General features: G+C 51.0%; 1 protein-coding gene and 1 long non-coding RNA gene across 2 annotated transcripts in view; one reads left to right on the top strand and one right to left on the bottom strand.

The window, feature by feature from the left end:
* Window positions 1-3,788: 3,788 nt before the first annotated feature.
* On the bottom strand, window positions 3,789-7,779 carry LOC116965183. The gene is made up of 3 exons (XR_004409194.2): window positions 7,019-7,779; window positions 4,211-4,312; window positions 3,789-4,126 (listed from the first exon to the last, which is right to left on the bottom strand). It is a non-coding gene; the product is annotated as an uncharacterized LOC116965183 (long non-coding RNA).
* Window positions 7,780-8,234: 455 nt separating this feature from the next.
* The window catches only part of DCHS2 (dachsous cadherin-related 2), a 118,924-nt gene continuing 114,319 nt past the window's right edge, over window positions 8,235-12,839 (top strand). Inside the window, exon 1 of the mRNA XM_042807850.1 lies at window positions 8,235-10,109. Coding sequence (XP_042663784.1) covers window positions 8,235-10,109 — 1,875 coding nt within the window. The remainder of the gene's footprint in view (window positions 10,110-12,839) is intronic.

Below are 12,839 nucleotides of genomic sequence, written 5' to 3' on the forward strand. Positions count from 1 at the left end.
CTCTTGATGCAGGAATTCAGGAGCAATGTGGTCAAGTCAGACATGAACACGTGGCAAGTGCAGTTGAAATAGCGAGCTAACCCTACAGACGGTTCTTGCCTAAAATTAGCTGTATGAGTTTAGCCCTTCCTATGACATTTTCTTGTTCCTGTAGCCACATTCTAGGGCATGTATGTACATGGGTGTAGAAGTACTGCTTTCCTTTTACAGATGCCTAGCAGTCTTCCTTTTTCCTCTAAATATATTACAGAATATATATCTTAAGCCTTACTTAAAGGCTTGAAAGGCTTCTCCTTCCTATCCTTTTTGACTGAGTTCATTCTGAAACACACTGATTTCTGTATGTACTGCTGAATGATACATGAAAGCGTTACAACCCACAGACAGTTAAAGGCAACACGGTCAAAGAGGTGAATACTCAGAAATATGACTAGGAGTGATTAAAAGACATTTTAAAAGAGATTTCTATTCTGACAATTCAATGTTGGGGAACAATCTGCTTTGGGTAACAGTGCAATCTCCATGTTTGAAACTTTAAAGCCACTGCTGTGATGCTGGGATCTCACGCATCTCATACTTAAGGTTCCAGCTATCAGAGCAGAAGATACATAGCCGAAATTGGTAAAAGCCTGCGTTATTTTGTTCTTGAATGCACCAGGAAAAAAAAAAAAAAAGATCAGTGGTCAAATACAGCTAGAACAGGCTGGGAAAAGAACAAGCCCGAAGGCACTGCCTTGGGATGGAGGAGGTGTAGGCTGCATTGCAGACTCCCTGTGTGACTGTGGGCACACCCAGCTTGTGTGCAGGACGGAGCTTTTCACCCCAATGCATTCATTGTGCAAAGACACTAGTTTGGTCCTAGAAACTCTGACAGTGAGAAAATTGGGGCTTATCCAGCATATAACCCACCCCTTGGGTCTGTTATTTCAGGCTGGGGCCCCTGAGGGTGCTGCTATGGCTTGTCCAACTGAAGAGCAGGGTCAGCGTTACCTAAGGCCTCTCAATCCGCTGGAAGAGGCAAATGTGCCCTATGGACACGTAATTTAACATCTGCGTGTGGTCTTCTGTGGAATGGTGATAATGAACCTTCTCAGCCCCATAAAGATTCTGTGAAGATAAACTCTGTAAAAAAAGGATGAGGACCTTGGATAATTTGGTGAGAGCATCGTAAAAATAAGATTTCCTCCTTTAGACGTGGAGTGGCTGGAGGAAGCTGGCAAAACTGATTCCAGACAGAGTTTGTATGTCCTAAATGAAAATAGGCAATCGACTTCTGTCTCTAACACTCAGTTTGGCTTATTTTCAAGCAAATAGGATCCATTAATTAGGATTTGCACAAACGTGTTTTCACACATAGTAAAAATGGGTGCCTACACAAAATCTGCTAGGTACTTCACTACCACTGACTGCAACAAAATGAGCAGAATTAACCAGCAGCAGTTTACTGCCAGCTGCCAACAAAAACAAACCTGCTACAGGAGGTAACGCAAACATCCGCTCCCTTATGGCTTCTGGGGGGTTTCACCCCATCCAGCCGCACCTCCAGCTGTCCCATCCCCAAAGAAATGAGTAGTACTGCATAATACTGTGCGTCCTGAAAATCAGCAGGTCAGGGCACTTGCATACTTGGACAAGGAGTATTGCTTTGTTCTTGTGTATTTATAGCCTTGTCTTAATAGGCTCTTTAAGAAAACAGGCGAACCTTTTAGGATCGTAATTGTGGTAGTGTCAGCTGGAGCACAGCAGCCAAGACTCAGGCATCCAAACTCATTATGAAATTATCATCTGGAAAAGGAGTGCAAAGGCTCAAAAACTGCTGGTGAATTAATTGCTTTTAGTGTTTGTGTGCCTGTGAGAGAGACAAAATGGCCAGGGGCCTTAATTCACACATGGATTACAGTATACTTTACTTTTAAAAGCAAAGGCCTTTTCTGATTTACAGCTATTTTAAATAATTACTTAGCTCAAACCAGCAAGGGAATCAGCTGGCATAGTAGCTTAGCATATTAAGATACAGCTTTATGTGTCGACCCTCTCTCCTCTCAGTGCCACAAGCTTGAGTCCTCAGCAGGGACTTCAGCTGATTAAGTGATAGCAGTAGGTTTCCAGATCTCAAGCACACTGTGTGGGCTGCTTTTCTGCATTGAGGGCAACTGCCCTGGGAAACTGGATTTTCATGAATGTGAAAGCCAGAAAGGAACAGTCTAATCATTTAGCTTGACTTCATTTCAGTCGGTAATTCCTGCCTAAAGCCCCGCCGTTTGTGGCCGAAATAGAACATGTCTGTTAGCTGCCTAACCTTGATTTAAAGACTGCGTGTGACAGAAAATGCATCCTAACCCGTGGCATGCCGTTGCAATCGTCCTTGCTATTTGTGTCTTGCTTGCAGTTTGAACTCTATTAACAGACTTTTCACTTCCAATTACTGTATTTTGGCTTGCTGGCACCAGTGGTGCTGTGCACAGTGTCACCGAACGCTAACATCAGCTACCTGGCATCCCTGAAGGGAAATCTGGGAAGAGCTAGTTCAGAGAAATCCTCTACTTGATGACTTCTTGTATCTTCAGATACGGTTGTAATGGTTTTGTTTTGCTTGCTCTCAGCCAAATCTTGCTTCTCAAAGTTTAGTGAGAGAGAGGATTTGGAAGTGTAGGAAATGCCGGGATAGTGTATCCTGTAGATCTGGAATGACTTCTCTAATGCTGCATTTGCATTCCCAAGTTAAGAGGCTGCTTCTGGATGAAGATTATCTGTGGATTTAGAGCTCGTGTGACTACTTTTGGTCATTGCGTACTTTTGCTATCACCTGCAGGTTCAGAGACACCCATCAGGTAACAGGATTTAGTTCCACTTTGTTTCTCACGCCTGTGCCTTTGTTTCTTCTGTTCTTCTACACACGTAGAATTTGACTACTGGATCTGATTACAGGTTGTGGTCTATGAATGTGTAAGAAAAGTTGATAATCCAGATAATGTCATACATTTTATGTGAAAATTTAACACAGTAGCCAAGGGAGGTATTATATCAACAGAGCATTAAATGTGACCTGGGAATATATTTTATCAAACTTTCTGGAACTCACCTCCAAGTTTTAGAGAGACCACAAAGTTCTGGATTCAGTGGTGGCAAGCAGATGGTGAAAGACAGCTTTATGTGAAATGCAACCCGTGTAGTGGGAAGTTCTTGTGTGTTTATTCCTGGCCCAAAAGGGTGAACCCTTTGCCATCTTAAAGGGATTGCCTCAAATCTGCATCAGTTTATTGGAATAACAGACAGCAAAAGAAAGAAGCCTTCTTTCTGTTTTAAAGTCAACTTTATAATACGTTAATCGTGACATAGATTGCAAACCACAGGAAGAAGTGAACAGCAATCAAAAATAGGGTCTTTTACTTTTGCATAAATCCCATTTCTAGAGTAATAAAATCTGTGTCTAAGTTTATAAACTAACTGTCGATATATATATATTTATTTTTTTATATATTAAAGATAGAGGTTTATTAATATTATTATTAATATGATGTATTATTGATACATATTTATTTTGATATATATTAAATATATATATTTATATGTAAATGGTTAGGATGTCAAGATCTGACTGAACATCTATCTAGCAGAATCTCATTTAATTCTGTTAATGTTTATTTTCATATTTTATTGCATTTCATATTTTCTAGAAACTCCATTCATAAAAAAGGATCAGTTATGCATTATGCATAATGAGAAATGTCTTCATCCTGCAGAGTACAGTGGGATTAATATAAAGTGAGTAGAAGAACACGTTCAGATTTTCCAGGCAGATCCAAGTATATTTTGGCAATCATCTTGATGAGTGATGTGACACTTGGGTTTGCAGTTGGGAAGGTGTGGAGTAGAAACAGAACGGATTGACAGCAAAGAGACTAATGAAGATCCGTAAGATGGAAACACAGCACTGGGACAGTTGATTACACCTGGATGATAGCATATGAGATAAGTGAACTAGAAATAAAATTAATGTGAAAATATTGATCTGGGTAATCCGACATAGATGGTTATATCTGAGCTGACAAATTCTGAAATAATTGCCCACAGAAGGCGGCAGCAACATCCACTCCGTAGATGGAGCTAAGGCATCACAGTACATCTGGAATGAAAGGAAAAAAAACCCGTTACTATTATTCATACCATAGCCTCATAACTCTCAAACCAGCATGAAAGTCTTTCCTACCTTTGAAGACAGACTCAGGCACATTATTTCCAATCAGATTCTGGCACCACAATGATTCTTCATCAGTGAAGGTGAAGCATCTGTTCCACAGCAAAATGAATTCTGCAAATTAGTTTGTGATCAAGAGTGAGGGGATGGCTACCAATAAAAAAAAAAAAAAAAAAAATCACTCTTAACTACATATAAGGAAACCAGTCTTATACATAGCTTTCTATTGTAATAACTGTGACCAGCCTTCATTTGGTGACCAGCAAATCTTTCCTGCAGCTGACACTCCTTCAAAGAGGTGTTGCTGAAATCAATATACGTGTGCCTGGGGAACTATAAATAATGAAACACCTGATGCTCTGCAAAGTTAACGCTTTCTCCATACATCACATGTTCCAGGCTGAATACCCATAGTGACCCCAGCCAGTAAGGCTGTAGACACACATCCTTTCTTAGATCCAGCTGCAATAGTTGAAGATATTAGTGCTTCCTCACCCCACAGTTTTGCCAGAGAGCTGATTTATATGGGATCTCTGTAAGTCAGAGTAGGAAAAAAACCATTGGGGTTAATGGAAATCATTGTTTCAGCATTGCTTAAACTAATCTTTGTCCTCAAAAGTAAACCCAACAAGGGTCAGGGAACACCACCACGTAGGCAGAAATGGAAGCGTAATGCCTGCTGACTGAAAGGCAGTAACAAGCAGCTGAGACCATACTGCCTTCAAACAGCACAGGAAATAACTTCACGGAAAGATTTATTTATTTTTTATTTTATTTGCTTCAGCTCTGTCTGCAGCAGTTCAGCCACTCTGCCCTCAGCTGGCTGCCACCGCCCATCCGATGAGTGCTGGATTGGATTCCGCAGCGCTCCCACCCTGGTTCAGTCCCCAGTCAGCTGGTTTGGCTTAAACTGCCGCTGCTGGTGCTGAAGATGCTTTGCAATAAGCCAGCCAGCTGCAGAAAGCAAAGTAGTCATGCTGCTTTGCCACCCCAGCCGTCTGTATCTTCAACGTGGGAGGGTCACATCTTAAGCTGCCACAGCTGGTGCACGGGCAAGGCAACACTTGTAGGTCGAACCAACTCTAATAACAATTGACCTTCGAGGCTGTAACAACACTATCTCTGTTCCAGTGATCTTTTGTTCTCTAGTATCGTACCACAGCTTTAGTCTGTTACAGTTTAATTCTCCTTGAAGGAAACAGAATTTCCAATTAATCAGAAGTGAATTAAGATACAGCAAATTTTGATTTACAAATATGGGCCGATTGAATTTGAGCAGCTGATAGAGTCATCACCTTCCAGTTTCCTCCCTTGCTCCTTTCCTGGAGGTTGGGTCCCCGCCACAAGGACAGCTGGACTGGCGTACGGAGCTGTGCTGGCAGCACCAGAGCTCACTGCCTTGCATGGTGGAGCAGAGTGATGCCCTCGGCAGGGCTTCCTGAGGAGGCAGGGCTGGAAACTTCCGCGGTTTGGAAGTGGATCCACATGCTGTTCACCTGCCTATGGAGTCAGAGGTGGCCACCTCCAGGAAAGGGACTGGAGGACAGCTGGAGAAGTAATGGTTACTGCTACCTGACTGAGCATGTTGGCTCACAGACGATCCCTTCTAAACAGGAATGCCCAGGCATTTAGCATGCTCTAACTGACATCTCTTGCCTTCCAACAAGGCTCTGCTCCTGTCCTCTTTTTACACTAGAAGACTTGGTACATCTGAGGAGCTGGCAAGCATCTTCCCTACGAGAGTGACCTGTTGAGGATGCAGGAGGTAGCTAGTGCGCCAACACTCAGCACCCTCGCTTCCTTTGGGATACTGTCCTTGGGGCAGCTTCCCTCCATGTCTTATGTGATGCCACTTCCTTTTTTCTTGTAGGTCAGCATGTCACTGAGAAGACGGGGCACAGCAGGGGTAGCTAAATATATCCAGGAGACGGCAAACATCTCCTCAAGATTTAGAAACTTCTGTTTGTGATTTGTGGGAGAAAAGGAATGAGGTTGTGAACACGGCAAAAGAGAGGGAGAGAAAAAGCTCAAGAAGGGAGTGGAGGAAGGAAGAAAAGGCTCAGAGAAGGCAGAAAGACAAAGAAGGTGGAGGAACATTTTACAAGGTAAGGCTCACGCTCACAGTTGACAGAAAATCTGTAGTGTCCCAAAGATGTAGTATTTCTGGAAACATGCTGTAGTTGGGCAGTGCTTTTATATGACTTTGCTTGTTGTAACGCTGTTGAAGTGCCCTGGTCTCACAAAAATACACGAACACTGCCAGAACCACAGATAACTACGTCCATCTAAATTTTTTCACCACTGTCTTCATGCATGCCGTACCCGAATACAAAACTTTGCTCTTTAGTGACTGCCTGACCTTGGCAGCAGTAGGTTTTGTTTAGTTTTTCAGTGAATGTGCCTGAATGAACATGATTCACATGTTTTCTTAGTGACTGCATGGGCTGCATGGGACATGGCTGTTTTTCCAAACTTGCTGTGATTCAATGGAATTCAGGCATTTTCATATTGAACATCTGTGACTTGGGGAGGATCCATGTGTTTTCTCAATGAATACGAATGAAACTGGCAAGGGCCTCAGCGTTTCCTTCTTGTTTCTATGCTTGTAATTATCACAGTATATAAATATACAGAGACTTTCTCAGAATGTGCCCAAGAAGATCTGACAAAATCTAGCTTTTGCTCAGCCCTGTCTCTCTACATAAGGAGGCAAGTCTGATACAGTGGATACGGTCTCGTGTGTCTCCCCTCCCGTCCACGCAGACACACACGTGCACCAAGACTTCTAAACTTTCTTTAGAACCTAATTCTCCCTCTTACCTGGATATGTGGAATTGTTAGGTCCTAACAGTGTTGGAAAAAATACTTCTCTTTCCCCGTTCCTCCGCAGTGTGGATACATCAAGGGCTGTTACAGCAGCTTTGGCAGCAGTACTCGGGTAGTTCTTCCGCGACTCGGAAAAGTGGCAAATAGCAAAACATCTGCCCTCCCAAGTGCCCTTTTGTAAGAGAGGACCAAGCTTCAGTATCTCCTTCTGCTACTTTACTGTCTTTGCCTCGATTTTACTTGTCTGTCCTAGGATGAATTTGCTTTTCTCTGACCGACTGCCAGACTCTTGCCAGAAAGGGGAAATTAAGTTTGGTAAAGGACCAGTGGGAACAGCAAGAGACTGGTAACAGCTGAAGTACTGTACTTAGCTTTCACTGAAGGATGGGTGGTTGGTGCTTAGCATTTATATGATGCAGTATGTTCTCAGTGTCACTGAAGAAACAGTAATTCATCCTTAGACCATTCCCAGTTAGATACGGGAGTCAGGAACAGTGAAAAAGGAAGGAAATTCTGGTCCTACTGAAACTGATAGAAGTTTCTACTTAGAGCTTATTTCTGGTAAACGCTTCCCTGCCGTGCTGAGCACTATTTACCGTCCTAACGCTAGGATAACGAGCAGGCCTTTTCATGGAAAAGGGGGACCAGAACATTAAGGCGAGAAAAAAATCCTTGCTGGCCGGAGCAAACCCGTTCATCCTCGCAGATTGCTGTCTCGTTTAGATTCTCCTCCTCCAGGACACATGCCCCTCCGTCCGCAGGGGCAGCCGGTGCGCTGGTCACCGCTTCCCGCCCCCCCCCCCCCCCCGCCGCCAGCGGCTGCTCCAGCTGACGCCCCGAGGATTCAATACCGGCGAAGACCCCTGCGGCTTCGGGGCGGCCCTGGAGCGGCGCCCCGCCGTCCGAGCCCTGCGCGACGCGTCCGCGCGTGTGAGGGGACGCGGGGGGGCGTGGGGGTGGGCGGGCGGGCGGCGGCTCGGCGGATCCCGGCGGGGCGGGGGCTGCGGGCGGCGGGGCGGTGGCGGTGGCGCGGAGCCGCCCTCCCCGCCCCCTCGGCCAGGCTCGTCCTTCCCGGCACTCGGCGGCGGAGCGGAGGGTTCCCTCCCGCGGCGGCGGGGCGAAGGCACCTGCCCGGCGGCGGCGGCGGCGGGGAGCGGCGGCGGGTCGCGGTGCGGGCTGCCCGCCCGCGATGCCGGTTTAGCGGCGGAGCATGGCGCGGCGGCGGCGGCGGCGGGGCGGCAGGTGCCGGGGCGGGCGAGGCGTTGGTCCCCCGACGGGGCGGGCGCTGGCGCTGGCGGTGCCGCTGTGGCTGCTGTGCGCGGCGGCGGCGGCGGCGGCGGGGGGCGGCGGGGGCGCGGCGGCGGTGTACAACCTCAGCTTGGCGGTGGGCGAGGGGCTGCCGGCCGAGACGCTGGTGGGGGACATCCGTGCGGGGCTGCCGGCGGGAGCGGGGCCGCCGGGGGGCTTCCTGCTGTCGGAGGGGAGCGGCGAGTCGGCGTTGCTGGCGGACTTCCACGTCCAGGCGGAGACGGGCATCATCCGCACGGCGCGGCGGCTGGACCGGGAGCGGCGGGCGCGCTACAGCTTCGCGGCGGCCACGCTGCGCGGCGAGGTGGTGCAGGTGGAGATCGCGGTCACCGACGTGAACGACCACCCGCCGCGCTTCCCGCGGGACTGCCTGCAGCTTAACATCTCCGAGCTCAGCCCGCCCGGCACCGCCTTCCGCCTCCCGGCCGCCCGCGACCCCGACGCCGGCCGCTTCGGCACGCAGGGCTACGCGCTGCTGGAGGCGGAGGGCGGCGCGGCGGGGGAGCCGCCGTTCTTCCAGCTGCGCTACGGGCGGCCGGAGGCGCCGGAGCTGGTGCTGCTGCGGCGGCTGGACCGGGAGCGGGCGGAGTCGCACCGGCTGGTGGTGGAGGCGTGGGACGGCGGCAGCCCGCGGCGCCGCGGCCGGCTGCGGGTGCGGGTGCGGGTGTTGGACGAGAACGACAACGCGCCCGCCTTCAGCCGCGGGGAGTACCGGGCGCGGCTGCGGGAGGACGCGCCGCCGGGCACCGCCGTCTGCCGCCTCCGGGCCACCGACCCCGACCTGGGCGCCAACGGGGAGGTGCGCTACGCCATCAACCGCCGGCAGAGCGACCCCGACGGCTACTTCGCGGTGGAGGAGCGCAGCGGCGTGCTGCGGCTCCGCCGCCCGCTGGACCGCGAGGCGCGGGCCCGGCACCGCCTGGTCGTGGAGGCGCGGGACGGCGGCGCCCAGCCGGAGGTCTCCAGCGCCCTGGTCTCCGTGGCCGTGCTGGACGTGAACGACAACCGCCCCGCCATCCGCCTGCTCTACCTCACCGAGAGCGGCGGCCCGCGGGTCTCCGAGGGGGCGCGGCCGGGCGACTACGTGGCCCGCGTCTCGGTCTCGGACGCCGACGAGGGCGGCGGGGAGGAGGAGGAGGACGGCGGCGGCGGCGGCGGCGGCGGCGGGGGGGGGGTCGCGCTGGCGCTGCTGGGCGGCGACGGCGCCTTCGCCCTGCGGCCGGCCGGCGCCGGCATCTTCTTCCTCTGCGTGGCGGGGCCGCTGGACCGCGAGAGGCGCGACCTCTACGAGCTGCGGCTGGTGGCCACGGACGGCGGCGCGCCGCCGCTCTCCGCCGAGGAGCCGCTGCTGCTCCGCGTCGCCGACCTCAACGACGAGGCGCCCGCTTTCCCGCAGGCGCACTACCGCGCCGCCGTCTCGGAGGCCGCCTCCCCCGGCACCGCCGTGCTCCGCCTCAGCGCCGCCGACGCCGACGAGCCGGGCTCGCCCAACGCCGAGGTGCGGTACGCGCTGGAGGGCGACCCGGCCGCCCTGGCCCTGCTGCGCATCGACGCGCGCAGCGGCGCCGTCAGCACCCGCGCGCCCCTGGACCGGGAGCGGCAGGCGGCGCTGGAGCTGCGCGTGGTGGCGCGCGACGGCGGGCGCCCGCCGCGAGCCGCCGCCTGCCGCCTCAGCGTCCGCGTGGAGGACGCCAACGACAACGAGCCCCGCTTCGAGCGGCAGCTCTACCGCGGCCGCCTGCCCGAGCACGCCGCGCCCGGCCGGTGCCCCCTCCAGGTGAGACCCTCGCCCCGCCGGGGCCCCGCCGCTCCCCGCCCCGCGCGTCCCGCCGCGGCTGCGGGGCGGCCGCCCGCCGGGACGGCGCTGAAGCGGCGCGGCCGGGGCGCGAGCGGCGGGCCTCGGTTGATCCCCGCCTGCGCGGGAGCGTAACCCCCAAGCGGCGAGGGCGCTTGGAGACGCGGCCCCTTTTCCCGTGGGAGCTGCGGCACGGGTGACGGGCGCGGAACCGAGCGTCGGCTCGCCTTGAGCCGCAGAGGGGGTCGAAGCGCCTGTGGTGGTTTTGAGGACTTGCGACGGTCCTCGGGGTAAAACCGGTGAGACCCGGCTCTGAGGGTAAGTGTGGCCCACACTGAGGCAGGGAGACGGCCGCGCGGAGGGAGCCGAAGTTAGCAAGCGCTTCTGGAGCTTTCTGGTATTTCCAGGGCGCCTTGCCGATGAAGGGAAGTGGTTCACTCTGCCTTCACAGAAGCTGATGGGTGCTCGTGGGGGAAATGTCCTACTTGTCCATCGTAAACCCCTTTCGGTTTTGCCAGAGAGGTTGAATGGAAGCTTTGCAGGGCCGGGAGCTGCCAGATAGCCTTTTTGCTATTAGTTTGGAAGGACATTTCAGAATTTATACCTTTGAACTGAGCAGTCTTTTCCACCAGTAGGAATTTCACGACAGTTGATCCTAGGTACAAATGTTGTAGAGTTTGTGCAGAAACTTAGATGAATTTGGTGGAAAACCGTGCTTAAAGAGGAGACTTAGAGTTTCAGTGTGTTTCCTCAGAACATTTGAAGAAACATAATTCTGTCTTTATCTCCGGGTGGCCTAGTCAATTACTTTTTTTAAGATCAAGAATCATCGATGATGTTTTGGATCTGACAGTAATTCATTTCAACAAAAAGAATGCATTTTCCTCTTTTTTTTTTTTTTTTTTTTTAATTGCCCTCTGAGAACAAAAAGTACACAATTTACACAGCTTCAATAAAAATCAACCTATAAAACGTTTGGAAGGGTTGAGCTCATGGAGCTTTTTGTTTTGTATCCCAAACCAAAAAGAAAATCTCATCACTGCCCTTTTTTGTTCCCCCACCCCGGGGGGAAAAAAGGGAATTCCTGCACCGGTGGCGTCAGGAAAGCCCAGGAGAAAGTTAATAACATAATTTTAAAAGTTCACCCACAACCTCCCGGGGAGGAGCGAGGAGCCTTACAGCAGCCCCGGCCGTGGGGCGTGGGCGCGGCCGTGGGCGCGGACGCGCCGCCGGCGTCCGTGGTGCTGAAAGGCAGCGGGAGAGAAGCTGCCGGGCAGCGCTGCCACAGCCTGCTACCGCCGCTGGCGTTGATGAATAGCGATTTTTTTGCTCCTCATTTAATCGGATAGAAGCACCCTGAGACGTTTTAAAGAAAATAACCTACGATTGTGGTTTTTATTTATTTTTTTTTTTTCTTACAGGTTTTCCTATACCAATTGTGCAGGTTTTCTGTCAGGTCAAAGGTGTCACGTACTGTGGATACCATCCATGGTGCACTGGATTTTGAAAGTGTCACCGTTCTGCCATGATCCTGTTTAGAGAGTAGAAAGAAATAGGTCCTGGTGGCTGAATGATCAAACCTGGGATATTAAAGCCAAAGCTGAACAAGAGTCAGGCATGAGAGATGTGTGTAGGAGGAATGGCAGATGAGCATCCTGTGGACTGCCAGGGAAGGAAGCTGGTGTTTCTACTTGCAGGTTAATCCTGGATCAGCATAGAGATGTCCAGGTTTCATACTGCATTGTATAGTCAGCTTAAACTTTAAACATACCCACCTTTTAGACTTCAAACATACCCATCTTTGAAGCATTAAATATACATACCTTATAAAATTGTATTCATACTTTTTTCCCCCATTTCCCTTCTACTCAACCACTGTGAGGAGGAAAAGCTACCATGAAGCAGCCGGTTTTATTTATGTTGCTCCAGGAGTTGCAGCTAGTGGTAAGAATGAAGAAAATAGTTTTTGGTTTGGCCGAGCCGTTTTTCAGGGTCTGTGGCATGAGTCCTGCCTCTCACTGGGCTCTTCAACTTCAAAGCTAGCGTGAAAAGGAGGTAACCATGGCCTGTGTTACGGCTGCTCCTGGAGAACTGGGAATGAACCAAGACACTGAAGGAGGCTACTCATGTTGCTTAGCTTCCTCTGCTCCACTGCCCAGGGGCAGCAGAAGAGGACTGTGGTTGTTTTATCACACATTTGTGATCAACATTTGTGCTTTGTTTCATGTTTAGATCACAATCATCTTAGCTGGCAGTCTTCTAAACCTTCCAGTCTTTCCCCTCTGCAAACAGGGGAGCTCTTGCAGTAATGCATCACTGAGGTCTTGTTCATTAGTAACCTTTGCTTGGGGACCGACTGGTGATGAACCATTGCTTTGTAGATCGTGTGTCTAGAGCTGTCTGCCTCAGTGCTTTGCTGCAGCTCTGCTCAGCCACTAAATACTGGGCAAGTTATTCCCTTGTGCTCTTAACTGCATGTTGATAATAAGAGGTTTCTTTCCTTCCAGGAAATCTTCTAATCCTGAGATTATTGTTTAGGTTATCTTCATTCCCTCCCTACTCTCCACAAATCTAGCACATAATGTGGGCTAGATTTATGAAGTGGATCAACTTGCACATAGGTTTGTCTTCTACCGGTTTCTTCTACTCTGTTGGAATTCACTGCTTAGAAGAATTAACTGTGCACTTAGAAGACGTAGTTTTCAGCCACTT

This window comes from Tyto alba, unplaced genomic scaffold (assembly GCF_018691265.1).
Source record: "Tyto alba isolate M040663 unplaced genomic scaffold, T.alba_DEE_v4.0 Super-Scaffold_6, whole genome shotgun sequence".
Classification (NCBI taxonomy): domain Eukaryota; kingdom Metazoa; phylum Chordata; class Aves; order Strigiformes; family Tytonidae; genus Tyto; species Tyto alba.